The sequence below is a fragment of the Limulus polyphemus genome, unplaced genomic scaffold (genome assembly GCF_000517525.1).
Source record: "Limulus polyphemus unplaced genomic scaffold, Limulus_polyphemus-2.1.2 Scaffold46, whole genome shotgun sequence".
NCBI lineage: Eukaryota > Metazoa > Arthropoda > Merostomata > Xiphosura > Limulidae > Limulus > Limulus polyphemus.
In genome coordinates, this window is record NW_013665656.1 from 637,120 (window position 1) to 653,052 (window position 15,933).

At 31.6% G+C, this 15,933-nt stretch overlaps 1 protein-coding gene across 1 annotated transcript in view; it reads right to left on the minus strand.

Annotated features, from left to right (window-relative positions):
- Positions 1–15,933, minus strand: part of LOC106462431 (calpain-C-like) — a 63,913-nt gene that overhangs the window by 24,182 nt on the left and 23,798 nt on the right. Inside the window, exons 2-7 of the mRNA XM_013922357.1 lie at positions 14,640–14,709; positions 10,710–10,965; positions 9,101–9,281; positions 6,077–6,151; positions 4,635–4,729; positions 2,204–2,281 (exon numbers count right to left, since the gene is read on the minus strand). Of these exons, the coding sequence (XP_013777811.1) occupies positions 2,204–2,281; positions 4,635–4,729; positions 6,077–6,151; positions 9,101–9,281; positions 10,710–10,965; positions 14,640–14,709 (755 nt within the window). The remainder of the gene's footprint in view (positions 1–2,203; positions 2,282–4,634; positions 4,730–6,076; positions 6,152–9,100; positions 9,282–10,709; positions 10,966–14,639; positions 14,710–15,933) is intronic.

Sequence of the window (15,933 nt, forward strand, 5' to 3'; positions counted from 1 at the left end):
GGAACAGAGTCCATGATGTTGATTCCAGCTTAAACTAAAACTGATATTCCAATTTTATTGTACTTAATTGTTATGTCAAACGTGAAAATATATCTTGAACTGTAAGTTACCCACGCATGGATGGTTCGTGAGCAGAAATATTTATCCCATGTTCATACTGATGTTGATAGGATATTTTATTTTCTAATTGAGAATGGATTAGAAAAGGCTGTGAATGATCTTTATGGTCAATAAATTCGGATAGACATGTGTTTTAATCATAGTTAGAAGGCCCTCTGATCAAGTTTTGTGTTATTCGGGTAGACACGTGTTTTAATCATAGTTAGAAGGCCCTCTGATCAAATTTTGTGTTATTCGGGTAGATATGTGAAACTTGATCAGAGGGCCTTCTAACTATGATTAAAACACATGTCTACCCGAATAACACAAAACTTGATCAGAGGGCCTTCTAAGTACGATTAAAACAGAAGTTTACCCTAATAACACAAAACTTGATCAGAGGTCCTTCTAAGTACGATTAAAACAGAAGTTTATCCGAATAACACAAAACTTGATCAGAGGGCCTTCTAAGTACGATTAAAACACATATCTACCCGAATAACACCAAACTTGATCAGAGGGCCTTCTAAGTACGATTTAAACACATGTCTACCCGAATAACACCAAACTTGATCAGAGGGCCTTCTATGTACGATTAAAACAGAAGTTTACCCGAATAACACCAAACTTGATCAGAGGGCCTTCTAACTATGATTAAAATGTGTTATTCGGGTAGACATGTGTTTTAATCATAGTTAGAAGGCCTCTGATCAAGTTTGGTGTTATTCGGGTAAACTTCTGTTTTAATCGTACTTAGAAGGCCCTCTGATCAAGTTTGGTGTTATTCGGGTAGACATGTGTTTTAATCGTACTTAGAAGGCCCTCTGATCAAGTTTTGTGTTATTCGGGTAGACATGTGTTTTAATCGTATAAGAAGGCCCTCTGATCAAGTTTTGTGTTATTCGGGTAAACTTCTGTTTTAATCGTACTTAGAAGGCCCTCTAATCAAGTTTGGTGTTATTCAGGTAGGCATGTGTTTTAATAATACTTAGAAGGCCCTCTGATCAAGTTTGGTGTTATTTGATAACTCTATGATAGAACTGTTAATTTTTGATATTATCACTTAGGTAACTGTCTTCAGTATAGAGTTATCAGTTAAATTGAATTTTGATATGGCTTTCACTTACATTTTTACTTTTTACCTTATTTCACTAACTTCTGAGCGTCACATTTATTTTAGCTAATATTTTACAGCTTTTACCGTGCAAGTTCTTTAGATTAATGTTATAACAGTATTATGAGATACAGTTTGGAGTATATGCGTAATGAGATCAAGGCTTTTAAACTTTGCGGAGGTTCTTTGGAGGCAGCATGCTAGTAAGTTATAAGTGTAATGACGTGTTTTTATCACTATTCAGTTTCTTGGCATATATTTAGAATATTGATTATATATTTCGTGTAAAATTTAATATTCAGGTTTCTTTGTATGGTGTGTTTTTAGGTTTAGTTTGTCACTATTTTGAAAATGCTGTTTGTTTGCAGGTTTTTTTTTTTTTACATTTCGAATAATTTTATGCAGCTAACACTAACTAAAATACATATTAAAAATTGATGATAAGCACCGTCCAAAAACATTATCCAAGCATCAAATAATACTATAACATAGCATAGCCATCAGTAGATGCTTATAGTATTTATAGACTGCAGACCCAATTACAGTAGGTCTGTTTGTTTTTTCTTGATTTTCCCGTGTTCGTAGTTACTAATGGGGTGGTGGAATTCTCTGAAGACGATCTAACTCAGTAACAGGTGACAATTCCAAGAGTATGCTAGAGCTCACATTTTTTCGGCAAAAGCTATAACTGGAATTATACATAAAAATGGGAAAAATCACCCTGTTTTTTAGAGAAAAAAAATCCTTAAAAGTATTTCTCCCCCCTGTCAAACAACTGGTATGAATTTTATAGTAAAAATCTTAAGATCACGTAAACGAATTATCTGACTTTTTTTTTTGAAGGATTAACCTAATCCTCTTAGCACTTGGATATCTAATGTCAGGTTAAAATATTGTGAGCAAAGTAACTTGGTTAACCACAAAAATCTTTTTTGTTCGAACATTTTTTTATAACGTCTCCAACTGATAATCATGAACATTTCAACTCACCAGAATTCTCCTTCCGCAAGATTTTTGTATTTTATCCTTGTCCTTTCATGTGGCGCTAGGAGGTCCCACTGTGAGCAACTAACAAAATAATTAATTTTTATCAAATTCACGCAAAAAAATTTGCATTAAGGCTATTTGCTGGCGTCCCTAATTTTAAACTACTTATCAGAGACAAGAAAACCAGTCAGCAACAAAAAAGTTAGGCCGTTTACCAGGTCTGAGCGTAGAGTTAGATACACAATGGAAATGTATGACTCCTTTGATAACACAATAATTTCTATTACGTATTTACATACAGGAGTCACAAATAATCAGTAATTGTAAATAATTCGTCAATTTTTCATTAGTAGAATAAATATTACAGTAAATATAAAATCGAATAAATCGTACAGTGTATTCGTATTTTATATTTGTTTAAACAGAGCAGTTATACCTTATTTTAATGCTACCATAAGTTGATCAATGTATATTTGTGAAATATTGTTCGACATGTTCTCTTTTACTCCTCATAACTCAGCCACATTGTTGGTTGTCGCTTGAATTTTTCAGTTTATATACACACCATATACAATCTTAATGATATTCATGTCGAAATGTCATACAGGCGAAGCCATGGCTGTGAAGGTTCCATCAGTCTCTTTTTCTTCCAGGTATCGTTTAACAACAACTGGTCAATGCTTGATTTGTTTCTTACTGGTAGATGAACTTCTGCCAAACATGTATTGTTTTTGAAGGTAATGACATGGTAGATAAGATTTAGCTTGTACTTCTCATCAGTTAAGGTGCCATCAACTTTGTGTACATTTCCAGCATCACTGGCTGAGATGCAGCCCACACTTGTATTGGTCCCTCACCATATTCCACTCTAGAGGTTGTACGTTGACCATGATACTGTTCTCCTCTCTGCCATCGAACAAACTATTGTTCATTGTTGTCAAACAATTGGAAGTTGGTTCGTCGGTAAAGAGCACCCGCCTCCATTTTTTTTTCATCCCAGTTTTTTGAAGCCTAATATCCATTTCTGTCTTTTGGTTTAGTTATCTTTGCTAACGACTGGATTTTGCGCAGCTAGAGACTTACTGAGATGCTTCTAGATAACGTTTATCTTTATGTTCTGGAGGTAACATTTAATTACAGCCAACAGAGGATGAAGTGGTCTCGTCGTGACGGTAAACCAGCGCTAAATATGTTTATTTGTATCAATTCCTCAAATATTCTTGATCACATCAGGATTTCAAATAAACAAGAATGAAATCACAATGAAGTCGTACTTTTGTTTTATAAAACGTAATATTTCCTTTGAGTACTATATATATATATAAATCAATAATACGATCAACATTATTTTTAATTAATTAGAAAAGATTATTTGTTACATATCATTAAATTTTATTTTCTACACGAAACTGCATGGATCATTATAAAGAGAAAGATTTTGATATTCAGCTTGAACTGTAATCAGCAATTAAATTAGAAAGACTTTGACCTTCCTTCATAATATATAGATAATTGTAAGAGTAATATAAAACAGAATCAAACCATCTTTAAATCAGGACGTTGTCCATTCTTATGTATATAAAAAAGGGAAATATAAAATACAATTGTTTCAATTTCTATTACCAGGATCTTAATAAGAAGTAAAAAATAAGATGAAGGATCTTTGTTAAAGATAAATCTTTTGGTTAGTAAACTATAGAGCAATATAAATGCATAGAATATTACAAACCCCGTAGAGCTAACATACAAAATCAAGTTACGCATAATGAATCATATACTAGAAAGAAAATAGTTTCAGATGTCTTTCATAAATGAAAGTTATTAATTATTTATACAATATACCAATTATCGAAGTATTAACTGGGCTTTTTCTAAATCTGGTACAAACTAACCTGACAAAGTTCCGAGTCGTTATTAAAAATACTCATATATTTAATTAGCTTGTAACGTTATTTATATTGTAGCATATAACCTAATACAAGTTGTTTTTTGGATGGTTTTTACACGTTTTTATTTCCTAAAGTTTTTTATGTGTTATTGATAGGCTACGTTGAATTTCCCTCACCAAATTAATAATTTTCCAAAAGTATAATTTGTGTCTTATCAAATGAAATATGGAATACGAAAATAATGTACCAAAAAAGTAGCATTTGTTTTGGTTCCGAACTAACACATATGTAACTTCCACGATTTAATTCTACCATAATGTTTTAAATGTCATGAATAGTTATATGTACGTCTGAAGTTGATTGTGTTTAAAACTTTCTTTAGTAATGTTAGAAAAAATAAAATTGACTATTAAATTCTATGTCTTTTTTGGTATGAAGTATTTACTTCACTTGCAGATCCCACCGTTTCGTTCTTAAGAAATATTGTAGTCCTGCCTACGTAAGTCGTCTGGTAATGCTAGATATTGCAGATTTTTAATACTTACTCTCGAGACCAGTTTCCGACGTATTCCGATGTGGCACCAAGGGGGTTTCTCAGTCGAATTAACTGAATGTGTTCTCCGTTAACTGTCTCCACTTGCTACATCATTAAGTCAAAAAGATATAGTCATTGTCAAGCGTTAAGGATATTTTGAAGTATCTTATGATATTCTTGAGGACGAGAATTATAACGTTATCGCTTCTCAAAATTAAGCAATAAGCAAAATTCTATAGAAGTAAGGACACGACAAAAACTACTGTAAAATTTGTGACATTTCCTAAATCTTATGTCATTTTTTATTCAGTAAAGGCGATTATTTATTTTTATGTTAAATAATAAAACAAATATATATAAAATATTACATAAAAGTATTAATTTTACAATCTAATAATTAAACTTAAAAAGCTTTGCTCATGAAGATTAGCTGGTCAGATGAGTTTATTGAAGTTAGCGAAAAAGCGCCACATGGAGAGACGTTAGACAAAAAGAAAACCAAAATGTATTTTACGCATGCTCTTGGCTGAAAATTTTTTTATAGGCAACATAACACAACTTACACAATGCAGTTTAACAGGTTTCATGCTTCCTTACCATTTGTCTTTTACGTTGACAAAATAGTTTATGATAAGAAAAACTTTATATATATGCTAAGCATTACTCTAATACCAAACTTGTTTCTGTTTGTTGTTGTTTTTTGTCACTAGGAGCGAGAAGAATATAATGAAAGGTGCAGGCTCTAAATAGAAGCTTAAACTGGCTGTCTGGCTGCTTGAATTCCAAGCTGTACTCTTTGCTGACTTATAGAGGACGAGGGTTTTATTTTTCAAGAAATTGCACCAACACAATGTTTGTGTTCAGGACTTGCATTCACAAATAAAGTAAAATTTATAGTTCGTGTAAGACAATGTCGTTATGGTCATCTCTTGATAATACCAAAGACATGCGAAACGGTCTGTATGTCAGACATGTTAAATGGGGTTTGGGGGAGAGGCAAAGGACAGCAGTAAAGCCAATTAAATTAAAATTATTGCAAGCTTTGCCTGAACTAATTGTAGGGATATTTAAAGACAGTAACTATTTTTTCCACTTCCAAGTATTTGCGTTTCTAAGATACCTATCAATAATAAACCACGAGCTAATGATGACAGCAGCAAGAAGATAATAAAGAAGGCGATAACATTCATGACGATGGCAGTGACAAAGATAAATATAAATGATGACACTGAATGATTACTTGGTACATTGTACTTTTTACCTAGGTCTTTTACCGTACAAAGTTTCAAAAAATTATCCCATTACGTATAGAAAATACAAATCAATCCATTGTTGTCTTCTTAAAAAAAGATCCTTTTGTTCATATCATTAACAGTAAGTTAGTCAGGAAATCAGACTCTTCTAAGACAAAGAGAAAATTAGAGAAATAATGACACGAACGAATGAACAAACCTTTTCAAAGCACATCACTCGGTAATTTGTGGTCAGCAGAATGCCATTTGCTAGTTTCTCTGGTTGATTAAGGCTCTGTAAAATAGATATACATCGAACTATTCCTCTTCTTTTGTTGTGCAAATACTCAAAATTAAGTGATCGATATTAGAAAAATAAACTTTTCGGTTACATCAGTTAAAATGATGTGCTAGAAATTATTACTCTCGAGAAGATTTTATAAACACAGACAGAATATAATTATTAGGCGTTATTTGCGTGATGGTCTTAAAATCACATGGCTGTCTGAGATATCGTAAACTTATAAATTAGCTATACATATTTTTAACTTTCAATCTTGTAGTAGCTCAATTTAAAGTTGTTGTTTTTTAACAGACAAATGAACAGATGAATAAGACAACGCAAGTACATTCTACAGGTATTTTTCCTTTTTATATGGATATTTTAACTGTTATCTTATCCACGCATAGATATAAAATGTTAATACCCAGAATGACAAAGTGTTCCTAAAACCCAACTTATCTCATGTTACAGGATATTTTACGAGACAATACATCTCTAAAGGCAGTAAATTACCTTAATTCCAAATCAGTAATCTATCCAGGTCTTGTATGTAGCAGAAATTCTTTGACATTTTTTGAGATTGATATATATTACTATCGTGGAAAAACAGTTTGTTTGTTTGTTGTTAAACACAAAGCTACACAACGGGTTATTTATTCTGTGCCCACCACGACGATCGAAACCCAGTTCTTAAAGTAATTATCCATCAGACTTACCGTTGTTTATTACTATGTCAGTAATTAACAATTTCATAATGGGAAAATCAAGTTCATAAACTCTACTTAATCCCAATGATAGTTTAAAATAAAATCCAAGAATGAAAATACGAAGAAAGAATGTTGACTGTGTTCAGAATATTATATTTGGATAAAACGGTTGTGTTGCTACTTTATTTCATGATTGCACTATGTTTAAGAAGTGTAATGGCTTGTTCAAGAAAAATAATTCTAAAACTCGTGTGATCAATTTTGTTTTTTTACATCTTGGTTGAAATTCACGTCTTTTAAGGTAGCACTGGCCCTTAAAACTGGGCTAACTTACATGCTAATGAAACACTATTGAACACTCCTTATAACCTTCAAATTGAACACAAAACAAATGTATGATGTCACAATCTCTGGAAGTATACTTTCAGTTATATACTTCATGTGTATAATTAATGTGGCATGGATAAAGAAATACATAACATATACTGTTTTAACGTCATAACATTACTAGAAATGATAAAAACATTTGAAAATTGATACACATGCTTTTTGTGAACATCCTCATAGCTTGAATCAAAAACTTTGCCAATTTTCTGCAACGTTAACGAGTTATGGGCAATTAACTTTAATTAATGCCTTCGTTAGTGGTAATTATACTCATAATAAGACAATTGGTAAAAATTTTTGAATTAAAAAAATATTCAAGCTATGGAAGAGTGTAATACCAACAAGTGGGCTAAATTTCATGCTGATATTAACATTAATGGTGTAGTTAACATGCTAATAAATTGGTGACCCAAGTGAAAACTGTGTTTGAGAAAATAACCGTTAAAGTTTTTCTGCACTCAAATGTCAGTAAGCTTTTAGTAAATGTGTGTATTTACCACATTTAACAGTGTTTCCTCAGTATGTACGTTTGCCCAGTTTTAAGGGTCAATGCTACCTTAAGCTATCATAAAGTCCGATATTTGACCTTTGACTGAAATGTTTGTATATATCACGTTGACAATTTTCACATTTTTTGCTTAACTCTCATGAACAATGTAAATCAATTTCAGTTTGCTTCAAAATTAAACGAATTCCTTGTTATTGCATTTAACGTCACCAAAGCAAATGTAAACGACTTTTATTAAGTGTCGGGCCAAATGGTTTCGCTGTTGCACACGTACAACTAAGTAGACGTACGTACGTACGATGTCTGAAACAATTGTCATACACATGTGACGTTAGACATCTAAGCTGAAGTTCGGTGAGGCTTTTTAAGTTTGATAAAGTTAATTAAGATCACGCTTGACTGCAGATGGTTTTTCTCTGATTATTTTTAATTAGTCCATTACAAATTGTGAATCAAAAATGCGTGTGTTTGTATGACAATGGCCTTTTAGACCTAACTTTTGTCTGTCACAAGTGACCTCCTAAGAATCCGGGTTGTACAACGTCAAAACCGTTCACTCTTGTACAGTCAAAAATACTACTGAAATGCTTTTCATCTACACCGGACCTATGGCAGATAAAAGTAAATCTCATGAGATCCGTTACTGAAAATATTCCTGGACAATTTCTTCTAGCAGACAAAAGTAATCTCACGAGATCTGTTTATGGCAGACTAAAGATAGATCTGAAATTTTACTTTTAAAGATTTCTTATTCAAAATTTTTAACATACCAGTAAAGAACAATGTGAAAAAGGGGGGAAAAAAACACTGCGGGCGTGAGATTCCTAATGCACTTGAAGCCTAAGAAATGTGACGAACCATCACTTTGTACAATGAATACTTTTTCTGGCTTTAATATCAGCCCGTTAAGAAATAAAGGATATAATATACAGCCTAACATTATATTTCGTGACATTTATTAAGCTTAAAAAGAGCTTTCAGGTTAGACGCTTAACGACCTAATTTTCCATGTTTCTTCAAACAATTCTACATATTATCATGTAAAATAACTTACCAACGTCATGATGATGACCATGTTGATTTATATAGATTATCAATACATCTATTTTCAAAATGCAGAACTCAAATTTCAAAGGTGGCTTTTCCAATACGTCGAAATGGATTTAGTAAAATACCCAGAAAAATCTAATATACTTACTAAAATTACTTCGAACTTTAATTCCTACCAAGGAAGCGTATAACAAGAAAAAATAAAACTTAATAGCCATGTAAAGTGATTTCTCCAAACAATATAAACTCGTTTTTGTAATAAAATATTACCTACAACTAAGTATAGGTAAAACCTGGGTGATTGAGTACCTGAGTATCTTGCTGTACAACGGCAGTTAATAAGGATGTCATACTTAAAAGGCTCAAAAGGATTCGTCCACAAGCAGTTGATTCGTGTCTGATGTCAATGGTTTCTGTAATCCCGCCTGTTAGATCAGCAAGACCATCTGCAGCGCAACCGTACTTCAAGACCTCGTAGGCTGTGTGTAACCTGAGTGGACACACATATACATATATATATATATATATACCATTACTATGTAGATATTTATTAACTTCAGGAGGTTTTCTTCCTTTACGCAATAAACCAAACGGGATGCAATAAGTAAACTCTGTATTTTGATACACAATATTACGTTGTAACATCCTGAACCACAACCATTAAAAAAACCCTTTAATCTGATAATTGAAAACAGCTCATTCCTCATTGCAGTAAATAAAGTAAATAAATGATAGTCTTGAAGTTTCACTGATTTAGTGCATTCTTTTGGCTGATAAGTAATTTAAGTGTAACCAGATATTAATTAAACTAGCAATGTTTACTTTTCTCCAACATCTCATCTAGAGTGAAACTAGAATTAGACGTTTACATTTAGGTTGATATTTTTACCTCTTCCAATTTTCTTACAAATTCTAGAATGTGTATGTAATTAGCCAGTCTTTAGCTGCTGAGCGATTTATGTGTAAATAATTAAATCGTTGCACCTGCATTAAAGACAAACTGTCCCATCATTATAAAATAAATCTATATCCGTAAGATAACACAAACAAACTCGTTTTGAATAGAACAATATTAACTTTAAAACTTAACACTGCTTTTCCCACAATGGAACTGTTTTCCAGTTTTCTCGACTTTTGAATATATATATTTTCTTTATACCTCAAGTGTTATCTTACGAATCTTAATTAACTTTATTATATGATAACAAATGTTGAGTTCTCTATAATTAGGATTTTTTTCGCTTTAATATGAAATATTCGTATCAGGTCGAATATAATCTTTCATAGGTTGTTTAGGCAGAGTATTCATAATGAATCTAGGTTTCAAATGGACAGCAACTCCCTGTTGTAGAAAACTACAAATGTAGAGGACGACGTTTCGAAAGTCTTCCGCCTTTCGTCTTCATGTCCACCTGAAGTGTGCGAAAAGTTAATTTTACAGAATAATCACTGTTCGTATATTGGAAATATCAGTTGTTTGTAGATTAAAGAAATATATATATAAATTGCTTGTAGTTTATTCGCTTTCCTATCGCACACATTTTATTTTGTTGTTGTTGATAGATATGGCAATGGAAAATGCTTGTTTGCTATAAAGCAGGCTGGCATAGAAACAATGTATGTATATGGTTTTTATACAGGCACTTAATAGTATCTAAACTTTCATAATGTTTTAAGATCAGTGTACGATTATACAAGTTAAGCTTAAAGAATTCCAACTATATGTATTTAGCCGCATCATGTAGCAAAAATCAGATCAATTTGCTTGTAAAATGACTAGTTATTGAAAGTAAGTTCACCATCTAAAAATAAAATACCTGTACTCATTTAAATAATACATATTTGGCCTCATCTTGGTTCTTGATGGCCAGTTTATTATCATTATTTACTGTCATTGATAATAAATTAAAATATTTACTTTGCATAGGCTTTTTCTAACAGAGCTGGCCAGAATTGGTTGCTATGTTGAGAGTGTACAAAGACAAGTTTGTTATTCACTGTAGGCAGACGGTCATCCACTATCACCTCCTGCCACTCTCCGTTCCACCATAACCGAAACCGAAATATCCCGGCGTAGTCTTCTGGAAGAAATGTCTGGTCTGCTGGAACCACCCTATAGAAAAGGCCCCTTGAGATAGCCAAACAACCGATACAAGACACAAACCATCTGTCACCTGTAGAGAAACGACGTCGTTTTTCTTTTAGCATGATCTTGCAGATATTGATAAATACAAAAAAAAAAAAATAATAAACAACCATGCGTTGCCGAGGTTGGGTAGGGTGTAACTGTACATTTACATCAGAGCCCAGCACAAACAGGGCTCAGGCAAAATGCCTACAAAAATTCCACTTTTTTTTTGAGACAAAAAAAAGAAAGAAAAATATAATTATATCATCTATTCAAACAGTCGATCTCCAGGATATAATTTAACCCGAGAGTGAGTGTGAATGTACCCTCACATTACAGTCTGGAGAATGCATAACTTTAGTTTTAAATAGCATAACTTAATAAGTATTTTGACTTTCTTTGTTTTCTCTACTCGACTACTGACCTTGATTTGATATATATATAATGAAATGAGTACAGTTAGAGAATTGCTCAAAGGACTTTGTGTTTTCGATCCCCATTAATGAAATGAATAATTATAAATATCTTAACATTTCTAATTCATTGACAATTTGCCAACTTTAAATATTTTGATGGAACCTGTTTAAGAAACGTTAAGACTGTCTTTATTTTTAATTCAATTACAACTGGCACCATATTTTATTCTGCTGAAATAACTAAAAACATAAGTAATCTAAAAACGCCAGTAATAACTTCAGTTGCATTATATTAGTATAAACGTGAATTGGTTGTATTTTTTCTACCGTTTAAAGCATTACAATGACGTTTTTAGATCAACGCTACAAATAGCAATAAAAATATAAAGATTTCAAACATGCCCGGTTCGAGAATTTGTATTTCCTTTTCATTAAATTATGTTTTTCTTTTGGACAAAATATCCGATTCGAAATTCATATTAAAATTGTATTTTTTGTGCTAAATTTCTTGTAAATATTCACCATTTTGACAACATCCGTTTCAAAATTTGGACTTTACAATCTCTATATTTGGAAATATATATCTGTTATTAAGATTAAATCGCTATGAATTTTCTTAAGAAGCTACCGATTTTGTCGCATTAAAAATCTTGCTTTGCGGGGTTTTTGTTCTTCTGGAAAACATCATATCAAAATTGATGGATAACTGTAATTTCGCCAGTGAATTCTACGACTCTCATATGTTATGATTTAATTTTATCGTTTCATATTCTGTATATTTCTGATACGATATTGTTTTTCTTCATTGGATTCTCTTCCCTTAAAAAGAACAATCTTTATTATAGCTTAACTCGCTATAGGTAAATTCTAAACTTTTATCAGACGAGTATCTGAAAATTGTAAAGTAGCTCCTATTTCGTTGAGCTCACTATTCGAGAGTTCCAGGGTTAGCAAAACATTCGACAAAAGACACAAACCATCTGTTTCATCTGAAAAAATATTTTTTGTTGTCTTTCACCGGCACGTTGTTAGACTTAAGTTGCCATTAACTCATTTCAGTGACTCGGGTTTTAGTCCTAAGAAAATAGTTATGTCACGTCAAAATAACATGCTTTTGGAAAAATTAACATAATTAACGTTGTATGAAAGAAAATTCAAGCTAAACACAATAATTCTGCATTCCAACAAAATTTTCAGATTCTAACCGGACACAGCCTTGAGGCAAACGTCAAAGCTCGTGGATGTGATCCTCAAGTTTTGTTGACTGAAGAAGCACACGCCCAGTCTGTGTATGTTAATCATAAAATATCAAGTGAATGACCAGTAGAAATTGTAAGTTTTAAAAATCACATCATCTCCTACTTATAAAGTGCAGTGAACCCTAAATGTTGGGAAAGCTTAGGGTTTTCAAATGTCTCCGGTTTCTCGATGTGAGGAGGGGGGGATATTTTGCGCTTTTCACAAGGCAAATGATAGTTTTGGGGGTCAGATTAATTAATTCCCAGTAGATTAACACAAAAACAAAATCATCAAATAAGGAGAAATCTTATTCACGTTTTAAAAGTCGCGTAGAAAAGGTTTAAAAACAATATAAAATTTCCCAGAATTGCTATTTTGCATTCTAAGACATTTAAAGTCATTCCAACAAACCTGCAAATGAGGTTATTTCTCAAGCGGGCGCGACTTGACCACGCCCATTAAATTCACTAGCTGTTGTTTGACACCCTGATATTTGCAGCTTCGTTCATAGTTTAACTACATAGAACTTCACTGTTTTAAATATTTTAATTGTAATACCGCTAGAGAGAGAGAAAAAATAAAACAACGACAACGAAAAACTTCTTGACTACTCTTACGCATAAAAATAATTTTCAAATATCTACTTTTAAGTACCTTGAAATGTTCTTTGGTTAAAGAACCACTAAAAAACTATTGCAAAAAATATAATATTGTAAAACTCAAACATTTTCCTTCTACTCTTTGACCTGAAGCTTCCCCTTCAGTAATTGGTACCGCCCCTTTATTTCCGTTATACTTATAGTGTTTTTTGTTACTGATTGTATCAACATTAAAACACGATATCAGCTAATTGTGAGGCAGTGGCTTAAGACGGCTGCTACAGGCTAGGCGGAAGTGACGTGAGATTAAATAACCGTGGAATAACACAAACTAGATAACCAGGGAGATATGATTTGGTTGACTAAGGAACTGAAACACTAGTTATTGAGGCAAAAAGTGTTTTTTTTTTTGTTTTGAAAACCCCCAGTTTCAACATATTAAAAAGTTCTACATGGGCATTTTTAGCCAGGTACTTGAATAGACTTTAAAACTATGAGCAAAGAATGAACTGCTTGTATATGTTATGATTTTACTATATAACATATATCGCTCAATAAGTATAAAAGTTACAGTGTTAATGCAAACCGAACATAATGTTTTAACTGTGAGTCGAGTTGCAATGCATCAGATTTTAAAACGCTTTGCTATATAATACTTACAATTCCATTCGGTAGTGTGATACAAGATATTAAAAATGACACCTTAATATTAAAGTATTAGAAGGATTTAGTTAAAATATTAACTCGGAATCAAAATACTGGTTTTGGGGGCCAAACAACAAATAACCTGTTAAATAAATGACTCAACATTTTCTAGCTTTTATCGATTTAATGACTGCTGTGGCGTTAGATCACTAAATACTAAATCTTCTAATCTGTTTTTAAATCTTGATTTCTATCTTGAAACAGCATTAATAGAAAGTTTTATCATTTGGTCAGTTTATATGTCAACGCCGATTCGTATAAATAAACAGGAAACTGTAATCAACCACAACTGTATTACCAATAAAAACCGCAAAAAAATGAAAATTTAATTAAATAAATTATTTGATTCTAAGATAAGTTAAAGATATTTTTTATGAAAATTACCACGACTTCGCCAGTGGATATTTGACATTCTAATAATGATAGACATGCCTTTAGTTTCTGTAAATGTTAAATTTAACTTTTAGTAAAACAAAACAATTTTGTAAAAATCACCAAAAAATATATAAAATTCTGATAAAAAAATTAAACTTATCAATGAAGCAAAGATTTATATCAATATGTTCATAAATTATAACAATTCAGACACATTCAACTTAATTTGGCATAACGTGATAAGTTTTAATGAGGGCTCTATAGACGTTTAATTTGTGTCACAGTGATAAAGTTTGTTTAACAAAATGTCGAAACACAGAACAATCACGGTAATGTACATATATTACTAACAGATAAAATAAAAGATTAGAGCATTAAATATTTACCTAATTTACCAGGGTTTATGTCAAACTGGCCTGCACCGTCAAGAAGAAACAGGGGATTGGAACATAGCTCCTGCAAGGAATGGAGTGAATTATATCATGCTTTATATGCAAATAAATATATTTCTTATAAATATTAAGTTCAAATAAAAAATAAATTATAAACTGGCCACAACTATCATATCATACACTTCAAACTTAAGCCTTAAAGGACGTTTGAATTTCTTGCAAAATCATGAAACTAGTACTAAGGTTTGAGATTTTTTCCATAAGAAAAGCTTATCTTTTCTGTGATAAGGAACATCCGATGTGTACTCTATCAAGAAGATAAAATGAGATCTTAAGCTACTACATTTCTGACTTAAATATTTTCAAAACTATGAAGAGATCCGAATATAGCAAGAACAAACAATATATCAACAATCTATTCATAAACTTAGAGACTGAAAGCTATTGTGTTCTTCACAGAGCATTTTGACTTTCAGTTTTAAATTATTATAGTGATTGTTCAACGAGATTATTCTTTACAAACTGGGCAGATTTCAGGTGTGTTTAGACAAACATCTATAATAACTAAGAATGTATTACTTTATAGATTTATTCATTAAAGAAATGTTCTGAACAAACAAATACCATAACTTACGATATTTGAAATTCCTGGGTTAGTTAAAAGGTTTGTTTTACTCAAAATTTCTCCCGAGTTAGACAAAAAGGCTATTTTTTTCCAAGGTTTATCTGGAGTTAGGTAAAATTATTGCTTTTCTTAAGATTTCTCCTGAGTTTTACAAAATAGTTATTTTTTTCCCAAGATGTATCCTGAGTTAAGTAAAATGATTTTTGTTTCTTAAATTTTCTACTGGGTTAAACGACAAACCGGTTATTTTTTTGCCACTATTTATCTAAGCTAGAAAAATTATTTTTCTCAAAAATTGATCTTTATTGAGATATAAAATTGTATTAGCAGTTTTATTTTATTTTTTATTCTCTTAAATCAAAGCTGTTGTCTATAGTAAATCATTTGAAACTCATGTCGTACAAATAATGATAATTTTCTAGGATACCAAAGTTAAATTAAAAAAAAAGATTCAACTCCATGGAAAGTATAATTCAAATATTCAGTTTAAGGATCAAAATTGAATTCATAATAGTAACGCATATCAGAATTTCAAATAAAATAATTTAGTTTCTGATATAAAATAAAAACGGTGTTTTTATGTATACACTGAGTGGTCACAAGTAAATAGACACCTAATTTTTCTTCATTTAACTGATTTATGCTAACTAATTTGTGTTCACA